The sequence below is a fragment of the Aquarana catesbeiana genome, linkage group LG06, assembly GCF_042186555.1.
Source record: "Aquarana catesbeiana isolate 2022-GZ linkage group LG06, ASM4218655v1, whole genome shotgun sequence".
Classification (NCBI taxonomy): Eukaryota; Metazoa; Chordata; class Amphibia; order Anura; family Ranidae; genus Aquarana; species Aquarana catesbeiana.
In genome coordinates this window covers 8,456,303-8,481,191 of record NC_133329.1, presented here as the reverse complement: position 1 = coordinate 8,481,191, position 24,889 = coordinate 8,456,303, and the positions used below count along the sequence as shown (strand labels likewise).

Below are 24,889 nucleotides of genomic sequence, written 5' to 3'. Positions count from 1 at the left end.
TGCAGGTTGTAGTTAGAAGTTTGTATTTTGATAATTGGAAGCCAGTAATCAGATAGACAGGGAAGCAGCATTTGTGAAGTCAGAGACAGGGGCAGGTATTAGGATGGATGGTATTGGTTCCTATCTGTTTATTGATTTTTATTTGTTTTTTTGTGACTTAGGATTGGTGTGTACCATTTCCCTTGGCTCCTATTCCTGCTATGATCCTTGTGTAAACCGCACTGTGCTCAATGAGCCCTGGAGAAGTGCAAACAACACACTATACCAAACTGCAAAATGTGATAGTTCCATGAACGGATGGTATCAGTTTAATAGTAGTGGAGGTGTTCGTATACCAGAATACTGTGTACCAGTATATAGTTGTAATACACACGCTCCAGTGTGGATGAATGGAACACATCCGGTTATTACAGACGGCATTGTAAATCGCACAGCTTGTGCTAACTGGCTTGGAAACTGCTGCCAATGGACATCAACCATCCAGGTTAAAGCTTGTCCCCTGGGATACTATGTGTACAAATTAATCAGAACTCCAGGATCAGCTTGCTCATTGACCTATTGTACAGGTAAGTGACTCATTTCCTTTTCCTCGTTTGAAAAAAAAAATAGTCATTATACCTATTAAGGTTTAAAGTCAACTCAACTACAACTCTTGATATATTAGCGTAATTAATAATGCCCCGTACACACGATCGGAAATTCCGCCAGCGAAATTCGGATGTGAGATTTTGGTCAGAAATTCCAACCGTGTGTATGCTCTATCCTACTTTTGCTGGCGGAATTCCAGCCAGCAAAAGACTGAGAGCAGGTTCTCTATTTTCCCATCGGAAAAAGTTCCTATCTGAAATTCGGTTCGTCTGTATGCAATTTCGACGCGCAAAAAACGATGCATGCTCGGAAACAATTTGACGTATGCTCGGAAGCATTGAACTTCATTTTCTTGGCTCGTCGTAGTGTTGTACGTCACCGCGTTCTTGACGGTCGAAAGTTCAGAGAACTTTTGTGTGACCGTGTGTATGCAAGGCAAGCTTGAGCGGAATTCTGTCGGAAAAACCATCCAAGTTTTTTCTGATGGAAATTCCGAACGTGTGTACAGGGCATGAGTTGTAGAACGTTTTAAATAAAGTAAAAGTGAAAGTGGCATACCTAGAGTATTTGATACCCTGGGAAGATGATTTATTTATAACACCCATTGTCAGGACCTGGATCCCCTGCTGGTGGCGCTGTGCTTCCCACAGCAGAAGGTTGCTGTTTGTCTGTCAACCAGCAGGTGCCACACAACAGCCAGCAGATCAAATTAATCAGTCGCCACCTGATGCTGGCTGCTTGGAGGGTATTCAGGTCCTCCTCTGCAATTACACTTCACGTCAGTGTTTTGTATTTGTATTGGTGAATAACTCCTGCACTACCAATTAATAAATCTCAAATTCTAAGAATTAACTTAATGAATTAATCAAATAATAATCTGTGGGTTGCTGCATGCACACAATTCATAAATTAAATATAAATATAGTTAATGTGTGCTGCGCTACCAATCTCAAAATTATAAATATGAAATAACACATAAAATAACTAAGTGCCAACATAGTAGTAATAGTGTCCTGTATACACATCCAGTGTTATTACAGAATCAGTTCTTAAAAAAGTGACAGTTCATCAAAAGCGTATAATGTGAGATTCAAATCCACAAATCTTCATAAACTTCTAAACCACCTCTTCCCGATCACCACTGGGCTCTCAGTCCCCTCACCTTAACCACTTCCCGCCCGGTCAATAGCAGATTGACGTCCGGGAAGTGGTTCTGTTATCCTGACTGGGCGTCATATGACGTCCTTCAGGATAACATGCCGCCGCATGCCCGTAGGGGCACGCATCATGGCGATCGGTGAAGCGGTGTGTCAGTCTGACACACCGCTCCACCGATCTTGGTAAAGAGCCTCCGGCAGAGGCTCTTTACCACGTGATCAGCCATTTCCAATCACGGCTGATCACGATGTCATTAGGAAAAGCCGCTGATCTGACAGACGCGAGTAGAGGAGAACCGATCGGCGGCTCTCCTGACAGGGGGGGTCTGAGCTGATTGTTTATCAGTGCAGCCCCCCCTCAGATGACCACACTGGACCACCAGGGAAGCCCCCAGGACCACCAGGGAAGTGGGCAACATGTGGATGGCCAGGTATGTACCCCATGGCCATCCACATGTGCAAATGATGCCCAATCTGTGCCAGTCAGTGCCCACAAATGGACACTGACTGGCACCATCATGTACCAAAATAAAATCAGTGATGCTCAGCAATGCCACCCATCAGTGTCATCAGTGCCACCCATCAGTGTCCAGCAGTGCCATCTTTCAGTGCCCATCCGTGCCCATCAGTGCCCATCCGTGCCAACCTTCAGTGCCACCCATAAGTACCCATCAGTGCCACTCATAAGTACCCATCAGTGCTGCCTATGAGTACCCATCATTGCCCCCTATGAGTGCCCATCAGTGCCACCTATTAGTGTCCATCAGTGCTGCATACCAGTGTCACCTATCAGTGCCCATCAGTGCCACCTATCAGTGTCCATCAGTGCCGCCTATCAGTGTCCATCATCAGTACCACCTCATTGGTGCCACCTCATCGGTGACCATCAGTGCAGCCATATCAGTGCCCGTCATTGAAGAAGAAAACGTACTTATTTACAAAAAATTTTAACAGAAACAAAGAAATTTTCAGTGTTTTTTTATTTGCTGCGCAAAAAATAAAAATCGCAGAGGTGATCAAATATCACCAAAGGAAAGCTCTATTTGTGGGAACAAATTGATAAAAAATTTGTTCGAGTACAGTGTTGTATGACCGTGCAATTGTCATTCAAAGTGCGACAGTGCTGAAAGCTGAAAATTGGCCTGGGCAGGAAGGTGTCTAAGTGCCTGGTATTGAAGTGGTTAATAGTGTGTTAATACTTCTGTCAGATTATAGAGGCAGGGAGACTCCCCGTGGAGTCTATAATATAATAATAATAATATAATAATAATATAATAGAAATATAATACATAACTTCTCCAAATCCTTTGCACTAAACATCTCATTGCCGGCATCCATTGTGTCAGAACTCAGAATGTAAATCTAAATACACCTTTACATGGCAGGCGTAATCCATTACATATCTTGGAATACAGCTTCTTAGAAATCCGAACAACCTATTCAATCTGAATTACTTACCCATTTTGAAACAAATACAAAGTGACCTTCAAAATTTTGAAAATTGGCATAAGGGTTTGTTTTCTTGGTTCGGTAAAGCTCCCATAATAGAAATGAATATCCTACAACGTATTCTTTATATCCTACAAATGATACCCATTAAACTCCCCAAAACATTCTTCTCAACATACAAAAAAGCCTGTACTCACTTTATATGGGGAAATAAACAACCCAAAGCCAGTTATAACTTACTAATATTACTTAATCTAAAAGGTGGTATAAGTCTTCCTTTATTACCTAGCATGCCACTTGTCGAGAATAGCCGGCTGGGTCTAACATAAAAAAAACTAAAGCCTGGGTCACACCCAAAGAGGCAGGTTCACCAATCCCACTCCAAGTGCTCCCCAGGCTCCCAGCAAGACACACACCCAGAAGACTCAAAGACCATCCTATAATAGGACAATCCCTCTACTGCTATTACCTTACAAGTAGAAATCTAAGCTTATCTTCTTTGCCAGGACCTCTTGAGACACAACCTTGACTTCACCCTGGGCCTTTCACCCCACTTTTTTTAAAGAAGTATGGTCGCACAAGCAAGTGCGAGCAGAACACTTCTTCCATAGTGGCAACTTTTTTCTTATGAAGATACCCAAGATAAAACATTCAACTCCTACTTTCCTTTTGGACTTACGTACATCTAAGAAACATTTTTGGATGCCAAAAAAGCCTTCAAAGGTCTCGTGACCTTACTCCTTTATTTTTATTTTTTTAAGCAATCTTTATTTTACATTTTTATCATTCAAAACATAAAGTAGAGAAACATAAAAGGAAAAAATTAGCATCACAGGTATCACAATTTTTTTCTAAGGAGGGGGGTATAGTTTTGTGTATACAATGATTTCACACAGTCAGTGAGTTAGATACCTAAATATCTCATTGAGGTGGTCACCCAGGTGAAGGAGAAAGCACCCCTCAAAGCAATAGCAAGAGTAGGGGATATGGTGATCGGTAGGATCTTGGATTTCATGTAATTACTCAGAAATTAGATACCTGGCCATAGTCTGTTAATTCCTCCATAAGATTCGGCAAAGAGACAAGGGGGTCAGTAACATGAAAATGTATGTCATCCGCATATGCCGATAGCTTATGTACCATAGAGCCTATGAAAATTGCTTTGATATTCGGATTAGCTCAGACTCTCAATCTTACTCCTTTTAAAGCTTTTTCCTCTAGGAGCACTCCACATTGCCATACAATATCATTTATGTGCACCTTTATTTTCTCTAACTACAAAATGAGGAACAGTAGACTAGGTCAAAAATAGGAAAAATGCTTAGAAATCTCCCTTAATGATGAGGATTGGGAAAGAGTAATGACAAATACTCAATAAGGCTCAATTAATGTGACAACACAAGAAACAGGCAACAAAATACTAACAGAATGGTACCAGACACCCACCCAACTTCACAAGTTCTCACCTAAAAACTTTCATCTATGCCGGAGATGCGGTTTAGATTCTGGATCGTTGCTAAACAATTGATGGTCCTACTCCAAATGGCAACCATTTTAAAAGTAAGTTCATGAAACAATTAGAAAAATGACTGCATACACACTTGACTTCACCCCTGCACAATATCTACTGCACCACTCGTTCCTTCCAAAAGCTAAATACCATAAGTCTTTAGCCCAACACCTTGTAAATGCCGTAAGACGTTGCATCCTCACAAAATGGAGGACCTCCACACCACCAACACTCACAGACTGGTACTGTTACATGCGCAAATGATAGACATGGAGGAACTGATATGGCAAAAGACAACCCTAACAAATTCACACGAACCTGGGCCTGTTGGTACCACTTTCAAGAATGGGCAGAGGTGGAAAGTGGGGTCCCCCAGGGTTCTGTCCTGGGACCAATCCTATTTAATTTATTCATAAACAACCTGGAGGATGGGGTAAACAGTTCTTCTCTTCTGGAGAAGAGACGCTTGAGAGAGGATATGATTTCAATATAGAAATACCGGACTGGTTACCCCACAATAGGGATAAAACTTTTCCGCCTGAGGGAATTTGATAAGACACACGGCTATTCACTAAAATTAGAAGAAAAGAAGTTCAACCTTAAACTGCATAGAGGATTCTTTACTGTAAGAACGGTTAGGATGTGGAATTCCCTTCCACAGGCGGTTGTTTCAGCGGGGAGCATTGATAATTTCAAAAAGCTATTAGATAATCACCTGCACGACCACAACATACAGGGATATACAATGTAATACTGACATATAATCACCCACATAGGTTGGACTTTATGAGTCTTTTTTCAACCTCACCTACTATGTAAGAATTCTTAACCCTACAACCTTAACCACTTCAATACCAGGCACTTAGACACCTTCCTGCCTAGGCCAATTTTCATCTTTCAGCACTGTTGCAATTTGAATGACAATTGCGCGGTCATACAACACTGTAACTAAACAAATTTTTTATCATTTTGTTCCCACAAATAGAGCTTTGTTTTGGTGATATTTGATCACCTCCTCGGTTTTTATTTTTTGCGCAACAAATAAAAAAAGACCAAAAATTAAAAAAAAAAACAAGTTTTTCTTTGTTTGTGTTAAAATTTTTTGTAAATAAGTATGTTTTCTTCTTCAATGATGGGCACTGATATGGCTGCACTGACAAGCACTGATAAGGCGGCACCGATGGGCACCGATGAGGTGGCACCAATGAGGTGGCACTGATGAGGTGGCACTGACAGGCACTGATGATGGGCACTGATAGGTGGCACTGATGGGCACTGATAGGTGGCACTGATGGGCACTGATAGGTGGCACTGGTATGCAGCACTGATGGGCACTCATAGGTGGCACTGATGGGCACTCATAGGAGGCTGCACTGATGGGTACTTATGGGTGGCACTGATGGGTACTTATGGGTGGCACTGATAGGTGGCCTGGATGGGCACTCATAGGTGGGCACTGATGGGCATGGATGGGCACTGATAGGTGGCACCGATGGACACTGATGGGTGGCACTGATAACACTGATGGGTGGCACTGATAACACTGATTGGTGGCACTGATTACACTGATAGGTGGCATTACTGGACATCACTGATATATAATGGTGCCAGTCAGTGCCCATTTGTGGGCACTGATTGGCACAGCTTGGGCATAATTTGTACATGTGGATGGCCATGGGGTACATACCTGGCCATCCACATGTTGCCCCCTTCCCTGGTGGTCCTGGTGGCTTCCCTGGTGGTCTAGTGTGGGCATCTGAGGGGGGCTGCGCTGATAAACGGTCCCCCCGATCAGCTCTCCTCTACTTGCGTCTGTCAGACGTGAGTGAGGAAAAGCCGATCAACGTCCTGTTGACATCGTGATCAGCCGTGATTGCACATGCCTGATCACGTGGTGAAGAGCCTCCGCCGGAGGCTCTTTACCAAGATCGGTGTAGCGGTGTGTCAGACTGACACACCGCACTACCGATCACCGCGATGCACGCCCCCACAGGGCTGCGGCAGCTGTTATCCTGAAGGACGTCATATGACACCCAGTCAGGATAACTGAACCACTGCCCGGCCGTCATTCTGCTATATATTTTTTTCTGATCCTGATACCTGTGAGATGGAGAACCTCTACACTCATTCTTCTGTCAAATGTCCCTAACTCCAATCAATATACCTGATATCACGGAAAAACAGAAAAGAGAGGGCGCACCAGCCTTGTGCATTATCCTTTGATACATTTATTCAAAAAAAATAATTAAAAACTACTCACAAAGGTAGAAAGAAAATCACGCTTATAACAGTCTTTGACTTGTGACAGTCTGTCTACTGATAGCAGTCTCCAAGTCCTGAAGGAAGGACGTGCGGACCGCTGCTGACTGACGCGTTTCAAAGGGATACCTTCTTCTTCAGAGCCTAACAGTGTCACTCTCTTGCAGCTACTTATACATGTCTTCATCTAGGAAACATATCCCAGATTCACTCTAATGCCCCTCCCCCAAAAAGTGGGTGGTCTTGTAAAAGGCTGACCTTAGCTAAATGTTTAAAGATGACCATATACATACACATGTATACACACTGAACCATCCGTACATACACACATGTGCACAACGCATGCACCCAGAGGGACATTTGTTATTAGATTGGCCCATATATACAGAAAGATCATATTCATGCATATTAAAGATCTCAAATTGCTGAACATATGCTAGCATTAGGAATCATAAGCTGCGGATAGGAGACCTCAGGGTGCAGTATGAAGGACAGCAACAGCAATATGACCCTCATTTAAATGTACCCATTCTAACGGGGGCTATAGTTGATCGATCGCTCAGGGGTATAACTAACCTCTCCCTTATTTATTTCCTCCTCATCTCGATTTTGATGTTTCTCTTAGACATCCCCCCCTTACCTCAAAAGTGTACCTGCAGTATCCTAGAGTGGCGGGTGGAATGTACGCTATGTTATTTCCTTACTATTGCAGAAGTGTAGTCCTGACATCATTTCCTGATATCACCTCCCCTGCACTTTCTAAGTGTCACCAGACCAATATACCTTAGATTATCGATGCTCAGAAATAGCAGTCCTTGCTCCACCCTCCTCCTGTTGCCCCACTTCTCCTTTATCTTCCGATCCTTACAACATCCTTCTTTAACCCAACCCACCTATTCTCAGATATCTTCTCTTACTACCCCTTCTCCCTTTTACCCTCCCATTGGGCCCCTCAGCCTTATATCACCCTTCTTCTTCACACATACTGTTATACATCGGTCCTTATCATTCGGAGATTAAAAACATAGGTGGTGCTACCAATCTCAAAATTATAAATGTAAAATAACATGCAATACAAGTCAAAATTATAAAAAAATATATAAATGCAATTTATATGAAATTATATGCAAAACAACTAAGTACCAACATAGTAGTAATAGTGTCCTCCATACACACCCAGTGTTAAAGCGAGAGTAAACTATAAATATCTACTAAACGTGCACCAATTAGGAGGTATTTACATGCAGCTGGTGACATCAACTGTGCATGCGCTCTGAAGGAACGGCATACCCGTGCCGTTCTTTCAGAATCCTGTGCCGTAAAATGCAGCTTCTGTGCTCATGCGTGGCAGTGACGTCAATGCTGCTCTCACCAGTCACACAGTCGGAGTCCGCAAAGATGTTGACAGCGTGTCGCTTTAGGGCTTCATTCTTGGGTAAGCTTCATGCACTGTGCCCTGAGCCCACCCAGTTGTGTGACAATAGTGAATTAATATTCACTATTGTCTTCCTGATTCTCCTCCTGGCCAATCAGGAAGTCGGCCCTGAGACCCGATTGGCCAGGAAGTCTTAGGACTCCCGGCCAATCGGGTCTCAGGACCCACTTCCTGTTCGGCCAGGAGGAGAATCAGGAAGACAATAGTGAATATTAATTCAGTATTGTCACACAACTGTGTGGGCCCAGGGCACAGTGCATGAAGCTTACCCAAGCTTCATGCACTAATTGTTCAATTAAGCTTTGACAATAAAACCTGGAAGCTGATTGGTTTCTATACACAGCTGCACCTGATTTTGCACTCTCCAGTTTTAGTGGATTAATAATAACCCACCCATATAGGCCGAGACTGTTGCCAACATCCCAGATTATTAGGAGCCATATAGAAAGAGTACACCCCAATATACACAAGGGGACTTTTAAGGCAACTAGTATACAAAATGTAATTAAGAAATTTTATTTACACAATGTTCAAAAATTGGTGCATACATCACCATGTACCAACATAATAAAATGATATGACGGAATTGAATAGGATAGAAGTGGTCTCCTTTGCTGTGTCCAACGCATTTCAGGACCTGTGAAGAGTCCTTTCTTCAGGGGAATTCCATAAGGTGATTAACAAATTGCAACACTCTATAATAAAACACAACACACATTAAGAATCAATGGCTAGAGACAAAAATGGGAGCATCGTAGGAAGTGAGTTTGGGAAAAAGTTGGTATTCTTCTGAAGAAAAGACTCTTCAAAGGTCCTGAAATGCATTGGCCACAGCACCAGGAGACCACTTCTATCCTATTCAATTCTGTCATATAATTTTATTATGTTGGTACATGGTGATGTATGCACCAATTTTTAAACATTGTTTAAATAAAATTTATTAATTACATTTTGTATACTAGTTGCCTTAAAAATCCCCCTTGTGTATATTGGGGGTACCCTTTCCATATGGCTCCAGTTTTAGTGAATCTCCTCCAATTTGTCATTTGAAATAAGTTCAGAAGAGGGTTGTTTTTTTTATTTTTTTTTACTACTAATGCAATGAGTTGTATGATAGTCATAATGACTACTGTGAAGGTAAATACTAATAAAGTGAGAATACTGATATTTTAGATTCAGAAAGACAAAATATTTAGCAATTTGAAATTTTGTTTTTACCTAGATCCCAATCAATGCTTTCCTGATGAAAAGAGCAGCATTGTTAATGGAGTATTAGGATGTTATTGCAGTCCATTAATAAATTACACCACTGCCATGAATTATGCCATGCCTAAAGGTAAGGTGATAGGTTCACAAAGTGGAATCTTAGTAGATGTGCTTTCATATTATTCCAACATTTTCTTTGTGGCAATTAACAAACCAATAGCTAAAAAAAATCATGAATTGCAGCCACTGTGCCATCAAACGCTGCCACTGTGCCCATCAAACCTTGTCACTGTCCCATCAATTGCAGCCACTGTGCCAAACACTGCCACTGTGCCCATTAAACGCTGCCACTGTGCCATCAAATGCTGCCACTGTGCTAAACGCTGCATTTGTGCCCATCAAACGCTGCCACTGTGCCCTAAAATGCTGTCACTGTGCCATCAATTGCAGCCACTGTGCCAAACGCTGCCACTGTGCCCATTAAACGCTGCCACTGTGCCATCAAATGCTGCCACTGTGCCCATCAAATGCAACCACTGTGCTAAACGCTGCATTTGTGCCCATCAAACACTGCCACTGTGCCCTCAAATGCTGTCACTGTGCCATCAATTGCAGCCACTGTGCCAAACGCTGCCACTGTGCCCATCAAACACTGCCACTGTGCCAAACGCTGCCACTGTGCCATCAAACACTGCCACTGTGCCCATCAAAGCTGCCAGTGTGCCCATCATATGCTGCCAGTGTGCCCATCAAATGCAGCCAGAGTGCCCCATCATATGCTGCCAGTGTGCCCATCAAATGCTGCCAGTGTGCCCAATAAATGCTGCCAGTGTTCCCTTGAATGCCCCCAGTGTGACCCCTGCCCACTTGCCATCTGCCCAGCACTTACCCTGTCTTGGTGGGGCAGCGGGTGATGGCGACGAGCGGGGTCCTCCATGCGTCTCCTGCCATCCTCATCTTCCATCCTCTCCTCTTGATAGGCGCCCAATAGTGGCGCCTGTCGTTTCAGCCAATCAGGTGACAGGTAACAGACCCAAGCACCTGATTGGCAGGGAGGCAGTTTAGTGTTATGAAAGCAAATTGTCATTCGCTTTTCTAACACAGCTGAGTGACCTGTGAGTGCCCAGCATGGCGCTCGCAGGTCACTTTTTTTGAAGCCTATTAGAGCCTATGGCTCTAATCAGGTGCTTCAAAAACACCCCCCGCCACTGTAATTCAGGCGCCCTGCAACTGAAAAAGGGGTCAGGCGCCTGAATAGGCCTGCAATGCATGAATCTATCTATTGGTGATAGAGGGGGTGGCAGCAGAGAGGGGGTGGTGCCCATGCACCCTTAATGCACGGGGCGCCACTGGTTCCTATCAAAGGGAACTCAACCATGCTCCAGGAACTCAACAGAAAAGCAGGAAGTTGCAAACTGAAGATGTCATATTACAACCAATGTTATTAAAGAATGACAAAGCATACCATTACCCCACCTAGTTCCACCCCTCCCTAATGTTTCACCCAACATGAGCTAAAGTTGGCTGTGACCTAAAATCATTTATATGGAACTTCCTGCTTACCTGCTCAATAGCTAATAGTGGTAAGATTCAACTGGGCTTATAATGTTGAAGAGGTTTCACTGCTGATACATGTGGCCTCCTTTAGCCAAGAAAACCACTCGAATGAGTTGCAAAATGTCATCATTATTACAGAATAAGTCCAATGAAATGGGACTAATTACTACTGTTAGCTACATTAAATGGGAAAAAGATTATGGATACCTGACCATTATGATTACTATATGGCCAAAGTCTGTGGTCTCCCCTTTAAATGATGGAGTGCTGGTTTCCCCAGTGAAGGGGATTGTTAATACTACATCATACAAAGACATCTTCCAACCGTGTGGTAACAGTTTGGACCCTTTTTCTCTTCAAGCATGACTGTGTGCTAAGCCAGCTCCATAAAGATGTGGTTTGACCAGCTTCAACCAGTTCCATAAAGACATTGAACCAGTTCTATAAAGACATGGGTTGACCAGTTTGGACCAGCTCCATAAAGACATGGGTCAACCAGTTTGGAACAGTTCCATAAAGAAATGATTTGACCAGTTTGATGTGGAGGAACTTGAGTGTCCTACACAGAGCCTTGAGTGAATTCCTATGGGATGAATTGGAATGTTGATTTCAAGCCAAGTTTTCTCATCCAACATCAGTGCCTGACCTTACAAATGGCCACAAATTCCCACAGACAACCTCCAAAATTTTGTGGAAAACCTTCCCAGAATAATTAAAGAAGTTTTAGCCACAAAAGAGGACCAATTCCATATTAACGGCCACAATTTTGGAATGGGATGACCAACAAACTCATAGAGGTGTGACAGTCAGGTTTCCACAAATATAGTGAATACCATTGCCTAGATAAATTAAACCCTTTACAGGCATATTTACAAGCAGATCTTTAGCTTCTTAATACTATACTGGGAAATATGGTTACCTTCCCTGCCGGAAGACCTAGCTAGCAATCAGTCAACCTTTGGCAAACTTAGCTTACCAATCCACAGGTCAATATTTTGCAAGACTGTATGACCACCCAATGAAAACATGTAGCAAATCTTTCCATTAACACAATAACCACTTGGACTAAAAAAATGGCAGCTGGCTGCTGATGGCCTAGAAAATGATTTTCTTTGATTGTTTAAGGCTGAAGTTATCAAGTCACATGTACTGACTTCAGGTGAATGAAGAATTAGGAAGAGGCAGTGATCTAAAAGAAATATATGTTTTGATATAAGTGTAAGCATTAAAAATAAAATCTGATAATCACAACATAGAACAAGTTGAATAACGGTTGCAAAATATATGTTACACTTGTTTATCAACCTCTGACTATGTAGCATATAATATGCAGTTATTATGCAGTTATTTATTCATTAACAAATCTGTCTAAAGGTATACCCAGCTGACTGATTATGGTGAAGGAACCGATTGCCAAAATGGATTTTCCTTGGTGTGCGTTCTTGTAAAAGTGCAGAGTGAGGTGATAAGCAATAATGGACAGTGTATATGGATGGGGGTCAAGCAAAAAATAAATGACAGATAACATAGGAAGGTCTGACGATAATCTCCCGAACATTCTCTCTGAAGATTCTCTTATATACAGGTCATGGTATAATATTGCTGAGCCAAACAGGTTCTTCAGTTCCAATTAGTGTCAGGAACATACCCCAGTATTCATAGACAGGTAACCCAGTCACCTTCATCAAGTCACCATAGAGGGTATTAAGGCAGATACAGTAATTGAAGAAAAAAATATTCTATCCCCTTTTTGTATGTATACACTAATTTATGTTTATTTTCCCCAGGTATCAATATCGAATGTGGAATGAATCAAATTACAGTTTCTTACACTAAATGTTACATTGAGTTGTTGGGATTCAATACTTCATCATTACATCTGGCGGACAGTAAATGTACCGGGGTCATTAAAATAAGCGATAAAAGGTACATTACTGTCACCACACTGCCCATGAGTGGTTACTGCAGAACAGAGGTGATGGTGAGTAAAAAGAAGAGATAAGAGAGCTACAACATTCATTCAAAAGTATTATTGTAGCATTATGGTACAAGGTATAGGATGTTCTCTGACCTCTTAGTGGACTTTGAAGAAAACACTTCAAGAGTGAAAAGCAGGAAACTTAGCTGATGGGTACGTAGCTAGCAATCAAACCCCCGGAGGTCTTCAGGGCAGAAAGTGAGGAAAAAATCTTTCTATTGGGGACACAGAGCATTAATACATGACAAAGAATGGAAAGCTTCTCTTCACCTTATAATTATATATATATATATATATATATATATATATATATATATATATTTAGAGATGAAGATTCTGCCCATGTAATTAGTAAGGATAGAAAGTGGCCTCAGCCTAGGCTCCTCCTAGGCCATGCTCAATGGCTCATTTCACCCCACCCATGGGGCTTAGTCATAGTGGTAGACTTCTATGACTAAGCCCCATGGACAGAATGAAACATGTCAGGAGGTCCTGCCTGGGAGGAGCCTAGGCTATGGCCACTTTCTATCCTTACTAATTACATGGGCGGTTAGGAGTACAGCATCTTCGCATCTCATCATAATATAGCGGGCCGGAATTAGCACTACAGACTCCGGCACCTGGTTTCAGTGGATCACTGGAGCATAACCATCGGCGCTTGGAGTGGTGCGCTAAGTATTTAATGGGGTCACCATCAAAATATTAATATGGACTTACTCTTTAAATTTACTTTGATGTTCTGCTGCTAGATTAAGGACAACTGCCACTACTAGATGTCCTCAGTCTTGGCATATCATTCAATTTAGAAGACTGAGCATATTCTATGAGTCCTGGACCCACCCACCTGAGGAGTTGTGACCAGGGCACCCTACAGCTCTTTGTAATGATGCAAAGTAGTGCTGACATCATCACATCAGCACCGCTTCTTTCAGTATTGAGGACCATCAATCACCGGAGAAAGCCCAATAAAAAAGACAACACCTTGCATAAAATGACTGATCAGAAGACATCTTTAAGTGATAAGTAGTTAAAAAAAATACAGTTAACGGGGCAGGAGGGGGGGCCCATGGTTTCGGAGCCTATAGTTGGGATTTAAGCTTCTACTATGGACTTGTTTTTTAACATGAAGGAGCCAAGATGCCATCTGACTGCAATACTCAGAAATGAAACCTCAAGCACTGCCAAAGCTGATCTCCTAATCAGGGCTAAGGAGGGTAAAAATCTAAGATCTGGACCAGACAATAAATAATAATTTAGTTGTCTGCTTTAATTTGGCAACCAAACTTTAGAATTATCAGCATCGAATTTTGTGTTCTCCTATTAATGTCTGGTCTAGATCCCAAATGTTTGACCCTTTTAATCTGAAAAGAAGGGGGTGCCCACACCCTTTGAAACCCAGTGACAATTGTAATTCAAATATTACATTGGACCCTTATATGTGGAATGGAGCTTGTACCCATTAACCTAAAGCCAAGCCACTGGCATCATCAGAAATCATTCTCAATGTGTTTCTCAATACAGATTTACTTTAAATTATATGAATTTACATAAATATGGAAGACTATGGATGATGTTTTAGAAACTGTTTGCTACTTCATTGAATCTATGAGGGAAATTTATTATTTTTTGTATATTTTATTTCAGGTAAATAGCAGCTATTTAACATACACAAACGTGGTGTATTTATCATCCATAGTCACCTCACTCACATATTCCACAAATATATCATGTGCTTACCCAAGAAGCATGGAGAATGTCCTGTGGGCCTCTATGATGAGAGTAAGGTAGAGTATGTCTAACTAAAATTGTGGGGCTGCTATCTCTTGGGAGGGGACTTGTTTTGTGAATAGCTAGTCAGGTAAATTAGAAAGAAAATACATTGCACTGTTCCTACAAGAAATGTGCCCCCCCTCCATCCCTCACCCCCCAATTTTCTTGATCATTGGAGAAGGGCCCCTTTACAGTGTTGGTCAGTGGAGAAGTGCCCCCTTATGTCGATGATGAGTTGAGAAGTATCACCTTACATTGATGGTCAATGGAGAAGCGCCCCCTTACAATGGTTGTCAATGGAGAAGGGCCCCCCTTTTATTTGGTGATCAATGTGGAAGAGCCCCTTACATAGGTGATCAGTGTAGATGTTCCTCTGTATGTTAGTAAACAGTTGAGAAGTGCTACCTTACTTTTGTTGTTCAGTGGAAAAGTCTCCTCTTATTGTATATTGGTACTCAGTGAAAACGTGTCCCCTTACATGGATGATCAGTAGCAATGGGCCCCCTTATGTGGGCAGTCAGTGGAGAAGTGCCTCTTTACATTGGTGATCAGTCATAGGTGTGCACCCCAAAGCTCAAACACACATGCGTGTGTATATATATGCAGTGTGTATGTGTGTATAATATATATATATATATATATATATATATATATATATATATATATATATATATATATATATATATATATATAGCAGTGGGGTAATGGACAGTGTCGGTAGAGCAGTGGACGATTGGTGTCAGTAGCTTATTTTTTATATATTTTTTTTTTATAATTACTTTTTTACATTTTAATATTTTTTACAATCATTATTTATTTTTGTTTTTTACGATTTTTTTTTGGAGCCCCATTGGAGGGCTTTGGTGAAATATCAGTGGTTTTGTCTCACTTTTGAGACAAAGAAAGGGACTGGCAACAAGGATTCCCCAGTCCCTTTCTCTGCAGTCAAGTAGCAGGGGGGAACCTGTCCATCACAGGTTGATTAGGGTGTGCCCAGGTACACCTGGCTCACCCTTGTGCACACGCCTATGTGATCAGTTAAAGAGCGCCCACTTACATTGGTGATAAGTTGAGAGATGTCCCAATTCATTAGCGGTCAGTAGGAAAATGCTGTCTTACACTGGTGGTCACGGTGGAGAGGGAATTTCTCATACTGATGGTCAATGGTGAAGTGTCCTTTACATTGGTGGCTAGGGGGAGCCTAGTTACATGTGGTAGGTTGGAGAGGGAAACCTAACATAATGAAGCTCTTGAAGTGGCCTTGCAATAAAGCGTATGCATGTGTTTCTAGAAAAATGACCTACCTAAGGGTTAGCAAGGACAATATTTTACACACAGTATATGGTGATGTTACCGAATATTACCTAACCAGCTTTCTGAAATCTACAGAATGTCATGGTCCTGGTATTGCCATCAAGGTGACAGAAGTGTCTAATGCTATAATTCTGTTTTGCAGTGAGAGTAATCTAACCCTCGGAGGATCTTCATCATATGCGGTCAGAATGGGCATCTTCCAAGATTCTAATTACACCATTCTCTATGAGGACCCAGGAGGCTGGAGAAATACAAATGTGCCTTTGTACGTTGGGATAAGTGTGAAAAACGAGACTCCTTCTACAGCCGTGCTGCTTATGAAGAGCTGCCTTCTGACCACTACATCTGATACATATACTGCGAGATACAATGTCATCAGTGGCTAGTAAGAGTTCTTTTCTCCAACACTCCAACTATAAATTCTGAAGTAAAATCTTGCTACCTTTCTATGGCCTTCCAAACCATGTTTCTTTCCTTGGTATAAGTGTCCCTTAATGCCTTGCACAGCAGTACTGAGACTATTGAAGAGAAGGGCAGGTATCAGGCAATCAACAGGCTAAAGTTAGTCCAAGACTAAACTTAAAGTCATATTCAACTTCCCTCCCCTGTCTTTTTCTCCCTCTTACCTGTAATGCTGCATTCTCTTCAAAACACATACTCACCCACACAGGAAATTCAGCATTGTCCCACCCTCAGTTTTCTGTTTGTCTGATATATACAGGCTCCTGCACCGCCATCTTGGTCCTCTTCATCTAGCTGCCTCTTCCAGGAGCAGGCAGGCAGCCATTGATGGTTTTGCACCCCCCAGCCACTCTGTGTGCCTGCTCCTGCAGCCTTCTGGGAGTTGGGATCTGTATATCCCAGGTGGCAGCAGAACCAGGGACAGGACATTCTGGCCTAGGCAAAGGCATAGAGGTGGGGCCAAAGAAAAAAGAAAAATGCTGCTTGGAGAAGGGAGAGTGTTTAAACATTCCAAAGGAACTATCTCCCTTTTCAGAGTTAGGTTGTGCTTTAAATGTGGTGAAGTCTACTCGGACAGTCTTGATTTGGCTTTGCCATCACAGGAATAGAATTAAAAATCAGAATTACAGATCCTTTAGTAGGTGCACATACTGTATTTTAGCTGACTGTTGGTATCGTCATTTTTGTCTTTCATCAGCTGCCCTGTTCTCAATGACTCTACGCTACATGTGGAAGAGAATGGAGTCTCCCTGCAAGGACGTTTCTCTCTTAATATGACCAAGTTTGTTAGAAATTACAGCAAATATTCTATAGACTGTCAGACAATCTTGTGTAATACAACATTGGGGACCTGCAGTCCGGTAAGTTGGCTTTTGACACGCTGACAAATACATAAAAATTGTGAGAGTCCCCTTTACACGTCTATCTTTTTATATCATCTACAGAATTGTTCTCAAACAAACCCCGCAATAGTGGGCAGCGGCATGGGCATCGCCAATTTAACATCGGGTGCTCTGTATAGTGATGGTAACATTTTATCTTTCTATAAGTATTATATTTTATTACAAATATGTGAAATTTCTCACCAAGTACTAAACATAAATGCATTCAAGAAGAAACATCTCAGCATTTTTTGGCAACACTGTATGGTTTATTGATGATTTACAATGCACAATACATAGAACATTCAAGAAAATACAAATCCAAAGTTTAGAAATGGCTGGTTAGGTAATGCATGGTAATTCTGGTGTAATTTTTCCCAAAAAGTTCAAATGCTTTTAATTTTTATTTAATTTAAAACTGTCCATTGAATTGGAATACAAATGTGGTAATAATGGTGATGATAATGAACGATGATTATTTTGATAAATAATAATATTAAGAAACGGCAGGAAGAGGAAGAAGAATGTAAGTAATACATGCATTATATTTTTATAAGTATTATATTTTATTACAAATATGTGCAATTTCTCACCAAGTACTAAATATAAATGCATTCAAAAAGAAACATCTCAGCATTCTTTGGCGACACTATAGAAAATTCAAGAAAATATAAACCCAAATTTTAGAAATGGTTGGTTACATAAATGCATTCAACAAGAAACATCTCAGCATTCTTTGAATATACACTGTATGGTTTATTTGTGATTTATATATAAGATTTAAGAAACTACAAACCTAATTTTAGAAATGCATGGTAATTCTGGTATTATTTTCCAAAAAAGTTAAACGGTTTTCAATTTTTAATTAGATAAAAATTGTTAATTGAATTAGAATATGTGGTGATAATGGTAATGATAATTTTCATAAATAATAAGAAGAAGAGAAAGCAGAAGAAGAGGAAGAAGAATGTAAGTAATATAAGCATAGAACTAACAGATCAACTACTGACAGATCAATGTAAGTATTAAACTATTTAATTCTACAGTATAAAAATACAATTAAAATATGAACTATGATACAATTATTTTGAAACAAATATATATATGGTATATATATAAAAAAAAACATTATACACGCATTTAATAACACACAATTGCTACATACATAATGATTGCATTACACCAGGCTTTACAATGATAAGATGTTCTACTTTACATACAATGCAGTACATTTGAATAAATGCACAACATCTACAAAACATCTACAACATCTACAAATCATCTACAACATTTACAAAACATCTACAACATCTACAAAAACATACAAAAACATTATAGAACTTTCTCCACAATTCATTTCAGAAAAAAAAAAAAAAATTACATGATAAAACATATTTATAAAAAAAAAATGATATGACTGTATTTTCCCAATCGCTAATTGCGCGTGCGTACGGTTAGAAATCCGAACAAGCGGCGAACCAAGCAAGAGTCTAACAAAATTTAAACTACTTTTTGACCATTCTTCAGCTTTCATCTGGGTGTTTGTAAAATGTATAATTAAGAAATAAATGGCGGCGTCTGCCAGTACACATTTTGTGATGAAATGTTTAGAAATGATTATCAGATGAAATGTTTTAGAAGGAAGTGATATGGAAATGTGGTGCTGGTGTGGTCTGTGATGTGTGGGGGGTGTCCTTGCTTTTCTTTCCAAGCTCTAGGCTCATTATGTGAAGAATTTATACAGAAAGAGTTTTATTGTTCGTCCGATGTGCTCATTGGGGAGAAAAAAGCCTAAAAAAAAAAACAAATGCAGCCATCACAGCTGAAAATTGGTAAGCTGCCACATAATAAATGTTTGCTTTTGGGTTTAATACCACTTTAAAGTGGTTAGTAAAGTCTTGTTTTTTTTTTTAGTTAAAAATAATAAACATGTAATTAGGGATGAGCCCGATGTTCGAGTTGAACGTTAGTTCAACTCAAACAGCGGGTATTTGCCGAATAGCAGACAATTTGGGGTGTCGCGGAACACCCTTTAAAAGTCTATGGGAGAAATCAAAAGTGCTAATTGTAAAGATTAATATGCAAGTTATTGTCATAAAAAGTGTTTGAGGACCCGGGTCCTGCCCCAGGGGACATGGATCAATTCAAAAAAAGTTTTAAAAACGGCCATTTTTTCGGGAGCAGTGATTTTAATAACGCTTAAAGTCAAACAATAAAAGTGTAATATCCCTTTAAATTTCATACCTGGGGGGTGTCTAAAGTTAAGCATTATTAAAATCACTGCTCTCAAAAAAACTGACATTTTTAAAACTTTTTTTTGCATTGATCCATGTCCCCTGGGGCAGGACCCGGGTCCCCAAACACTTTTTATAACAATAACTTGCATATAAGCCTTTAAAATTAGCACTTTTGATTATTCATGTTCGTGTCCCATAGACTTTAATGGTGTTTGCGTGTTCAAACAAATTTTTTGCCTGTTCGCATGTTCTGGTGTGAACCGAACTGGGGGGTGTTCGGCTCATCCCTGCATGTAATACGTACCTACTCTGTCTAATGGTTTTGCACACAGTGGCCTCGATCCTCCTCTTCTCTGGTTCCTATTTTGTGATTCTGGCCCCTCCCTCCTGTTTAGTGCCCCCACAAAAAGCAGCTTGCTATGGGGGCACCCGAGCCGAGTCACAGCTTTGTGTGCCCATTAAAACATGGAGTTGTGGCCTGGACCCACCCCCTTTCTCTACTTATTGGCTGAATGATTTTTATTGACAGCAACGGGAGCCAATGGCACCGCACTGCTGTCTCAGCCAATGAGGAGGGGGCTCCTGGGCAGCCGAGACACTTCTGCAACATCGCTTGATCTAGATGGGGTTCAGGTAAGTATTAGGGGGACTGAGGGGGCCTGCTACATACAGAAGTTTTTTTTTTTTTTATCTTAATGCACCTTCTGCCTTTACAACCACTTTAATGCCCTGTACACACGGTCGGACATTGATCGGACATTCCTACAACAAAATCCATGGATTTTTTTCCGACGGATGTTGGCTCAAACTTGTCTTGCATACACACGGTCACACAAAGTTGTCGGAAAATCCGATCGTTCTGAACGCGGTGACGTAAAACACTTACGTCTGGACTATAAACGGGGCAGTGGCCAATAGCTTTCATCTCTTAATTTATTCTGAGCATGCGTGGCACTCTGTCCGTCAGATTTGTCTACACACGATTGGAATTTAAGGGATCGGATTTTGTTGTCGAAAAATTTTATAGAATGCTCTCAAACTTTCTATGTCGGAAATTCCGATGGAAAAAGTCCGATGGAGCCCACACACGGTCGGAATTTCCGACAACAAGCTCCGATCACACATATTCCATCGGAAAGTCCGACCGTGTGTACGGGGCATAAGGTTAGTTTTTAAAGGTGCAATAAACCTTAAATGGCTTTTGAGGTTTATTTGGTAAAAATGTGTCCCTTATTTTTGGCATATTTTATTGTAGTATGCATAATTTCCGGCAAGAGAAATGCAAAAATAGTAGCAAAAAGAAAAAAATCCCCAAAAAAGAAAAACACACAGTTTTATATTCTATGTGTGTTTGTGTGTGTGTTTTTCCTTAGGGGCTTTTTTCTCTTAATTATTTGTTACTATTTTTTGCATTTTTTTTTCCTTGAAATAATACTATGATAAAATATGGCAAGGTAAAAAAGTGTCATAAAAGAAACCTCAGAAGCCATGTTTATCTCTTTTATTTCCTTTTCTTTTATATACCGTATTTATTGGAGTATAACACGCACAGGCGTATAACACGCACATTCATTTTAAGAGGGAAGTTTCAGGAAAAAAACTTAAATTTTTAATAAGGAACTTTGAAGCAAAATAAGGGTCATTGCCCATCTGCAGCCTCACCATTGCCATCAATGCAGCCTGATAAATGCCCATCTGTAGCCTCACAAGTGCCATTAATTCAGCCTCATTAGTCCACATCAATGCAGCCTCACCACTGCCATCAATGCAGAAGCCTTACCACTGCCATCAATGCAGCAGCCTCACCAATGCCATCAATGCAGCATCCTCACCATTGCCATCATTGCAGCAGCCTCACCACTGCCATCAGTGCAGCCTGATCGATGCCCATCTGCAGCCTAGAGGGGACAGGGAGGGCGGCGGGACGAGCGCCGACAGATTACATACAGTGAGAATCTCCTATGATAGACAGAACAGTGGTCCAATGGCGGCCCAGGAGACGGGACTTTCTATTGCAGAGGCCTCCAAGTAAACAGGAGATTCTCACTGTATGTAATCTGATGGCGCTCGTCGTCCCCCCCCCCCCCTGTCCCCTCCGAGGCAGCTAAAATTGAAATATTGGTGTATAACACGCACACGCTATTTGCACCCGATTTTCATGGTGAAAAAGTGAGTGTTATACGCCAATAAATACAGTATATATAGCTATTATTCCATGACAGCTTAATGTTTTCCCAGATTGCTTTTCTCTCATGACTAATCATGATTTAAGTTTAATAGTTTTTGTGGTGTGACCTGATATGTGGTCTGAGAATACGAAGGATAAATAATGATCTGTGATTGGAGAGAATTGGCCTTCATCTACATCTAAGGAATAGACATCTGTAGAGTGTACTTCATCCACACCAAGAATTATGGAGGGTAAGTTCTGATCTTCTCATCTCATATTATGCCATGAAAAACAAATGTTTTTAAAGCTTGTAGAGGGATTGTATATTTGCCACATACCCCACCATGCAAACTCCGACATCTGTCCTCTAGATGGTAATTTTGTAGTAATAACGTACAGTATACAATGATGACACGTGAAATGATTTGAAACAACTGTATTCAATGTAATAAGAATTAGCGTGGTCCCGGTTTTCCATGAAAAATGTATTTATTATTTATTTATTTTATTATAAATTATTATTTTTAAAAACACAGGGTTTAAAAGATGATTGGTGGCTTCTTGAGGAACGTTCCCCAGCCCTGGATTACTTGGTTCATATTTTTTAGCTTGGTGTTCTCAGGTGAGAGCTCTGATAATTACATACAAAATGCATTTGAGACAAGTTGCCCTTTATGGTCTTTATTACATTCCAGAGATAATATGAGGTTGGGCAGTAGATCTTTTTTTTCTTCCATTAGACTTTTTGCATGTGGGTCTTCAACTGGCAATTCCCCAAATAAGATTATTTTTCTGGAGGATTACTGCGCTTCATATGAAGTCAGTTGACCTTCTTTAACCATGAACTACTGATAAGGTGAATCCAGATCCCCCAATATTCATGTTCTGGACTTCTCACTGCTTTGGTGGCCATAATTCTCATGTGCCATATCAAGTAGATGAGACATAAAAGAATGTAACCACTTCAATACAGAACACTCCCCCCCCCCCCTTCCTGCCCAGGCCAGTTTTCAGCTTTCAGCGCTGTCACACTTTGAATAACAATTGCACAGTCATGCAACATTGTACCCATGTGACGCTTTTATCATTCATTTCACACAAAAAGAGCTTTCCTTTCTTTGGTATTTATTCACCACTTGTTTTTTTTTATTTTATTTTGCTAAATAAACAAAAAAAGGCCCAAAATGTAAAAAAAAGTGTTTTTCTTTGTCTCTGTTATACAATTTTGCAAATAAATAATCTTTCTTTATAATTTTAGGTAAAAATGTATTCTGCTCCATTTCTTCCCAAATCAAAAAAAAAAATTTTTATCTACTGTCACCAGTGCAGTGCAACATATAACATACATCATATATTTACATGTATCACATGTGTATATATATATATATATGTATATAGATGAATTTTTACTGTTCTATCATGTATTTTGCTGTATGAATTTTTATTATGATATACATTAAATATGCAGTTTGTGGCCCCCTACTGGTGACTGCATGTTTCATTTAAAGTCCTGCCTTGTTTTCCTTTTTCACGAAACCAGGATGGAGGCTGGAGACCCACTAGGTCCCTGCCTCATACAAAGTCCCAAATCTCCTCTTTTTTGCCTTTGACAATAGGCTGGGTGGGAAGTGGTTAACTAGGACCATGGCCATTTGATGCAAATTTTGTAACATTATTTTTTCTACCTATTTTGCAAATAGAAAATGAATGTAATATCTATGCTAATCAGGTACATCACATTATTTTAAATGGGCTCATAATGTTTTATGTATTTCTACTTTACAGAGTTGCAAGTTTAGAGGTTCCCTCTTTACATGAAAAGTCTATGGATAGCATCTATGACATCCTGATTTTTTCAAGGTGTATGTCGCCGAGTTCAACATTGGACTCTCCATACTAATACGGGACTAAACTCAGTCAAAGAAGATGTGAAAATGGATCTCACATAATTAAAAACAGCCCTTCAATAATACAGGATGAGGACAGTATGACGGAATAATGAGTTTTGCTCTATATCCTCCCTGGGGGAAAAAGAGCATAAATCTACTCCAAAAGTGGGTCCTGCTGCCCATTGATGGGCAAACTACTGCAGATGCACCATCACCAACCAGGAGCTTGACGCAACGGCACAATGCTATTGGCTGAGGATAGGCGTAGAGTTTTTCCTAAATGTACATAATAATATAACTGGACACTATCATTTATAGGTAAAGTTGATCCAGGGAATATCCGATTGCCTCTCGGGGGATCAGGAAGGAATTTTTCCCCCTGCTGGAGCAAATTGGAGAATGCTTTTCTGGGGTTTTTCGCCTTCCTCTGGATCAACTGGATCATAGGTTGGACTTGATGAAGCGCATTATCCATTGGGGGTCACTGGAGAGCACTGCAGCATGCCTTAATGTGCACATCTCATAAGAAGAGCATGAGGAATATTTAGCACTTTTTAAAAAAAAACAGCATGAGGATTGCCTGCTATTTGTTTGGACACTATTGTGCACTTTGATTTATATACTCTTATTAATGGCTTGGACTGAGATATATTCATTTGTATGAATTGGTTTTGGACACTTTATTTATCAAGTAGCACTTATATATTTTTTTTAATCATTTAAAGGATTTTTTTTTTTCTCACATTTTTTTTTTTTTTTTTTTGCATGATGCATGTTACCATTTTTCATATATTCAATTGTGGATTATAGTCACTTTCTTCACAGGTGTGTGACACTGTTTATAATTTATAATTTTTAATATTGTATAGATTTATTATATTCTTTGTTCACGTATTTATAGCCTTTAGCGCATACACATATATTTATTTATTTTATACTTGATAGACTTGTGTCTTTTTATTTCAACCTCATCTACTATGTAACTGTGGGTGAAGGATTGTGTATATAGGATTGTATGATTTTTTTT

At 40.3% G+C, this 24,889-nt stretch overlaps 1 protein-coding gene and 1 long non-coding RNA gene across 2 annotated transcripts in view; both read left to right on the top strand.

Moving 5' to 3' along the window:
* Window positions 1-19,644, top strand: part of LOC141148149 (uncharacterized) — a 258,778-nt gene extending 239,134 nt beyond the window's left edge. The window contains exons 14-20 of the mRNA XM_073635334.1: window positions 162-566; window positions 9,621-9,734; window positions 12,949-13,142; window positions 14,784-14,923; window positions 16,366-16,608; window positions 17,383-17,545; window positions 17,630-19,644. Coding sequence (XP_073491435.1) covers window positions 162-566; window positions 9,621-9,734; window positions 12,949-13,142; window positions 14,784-14,923; window positions 16,366-16,608; window positions 17,383-17,545; window positions 17,630-17,842 — 1,472 coding nt within the window. The 3' untranslated portion in view covers window positions 17,843-19,644. The remainder of the gene's footprint in view (window positions 1-161; window positions 567-9,620; window positions 9,735-12,948; window positions 13,143-14,783; window positions 14,924-16,365; window positions 16,609-17,382; window positions 17,546-17,629) is intronic.
* Window positions 19,645-21,868: 2,224 nt separating this feature from the next.
* On the top strand, window positions 21,869-24,548 carry LOC141148148 (uncharacterized). The gene is made up of 3 exons (XR_012245168.1): window positions 21,869-22,224; window positions 22,510-22,595; window positions 23,759-24,548. It is a non-coding gene; the product is annotated as an uncharacterized lncRNA (long non-coding RNA).
* The last annotated feature ends 341 nt before the right edge of the window (window positions 24,549-24,889 follow it).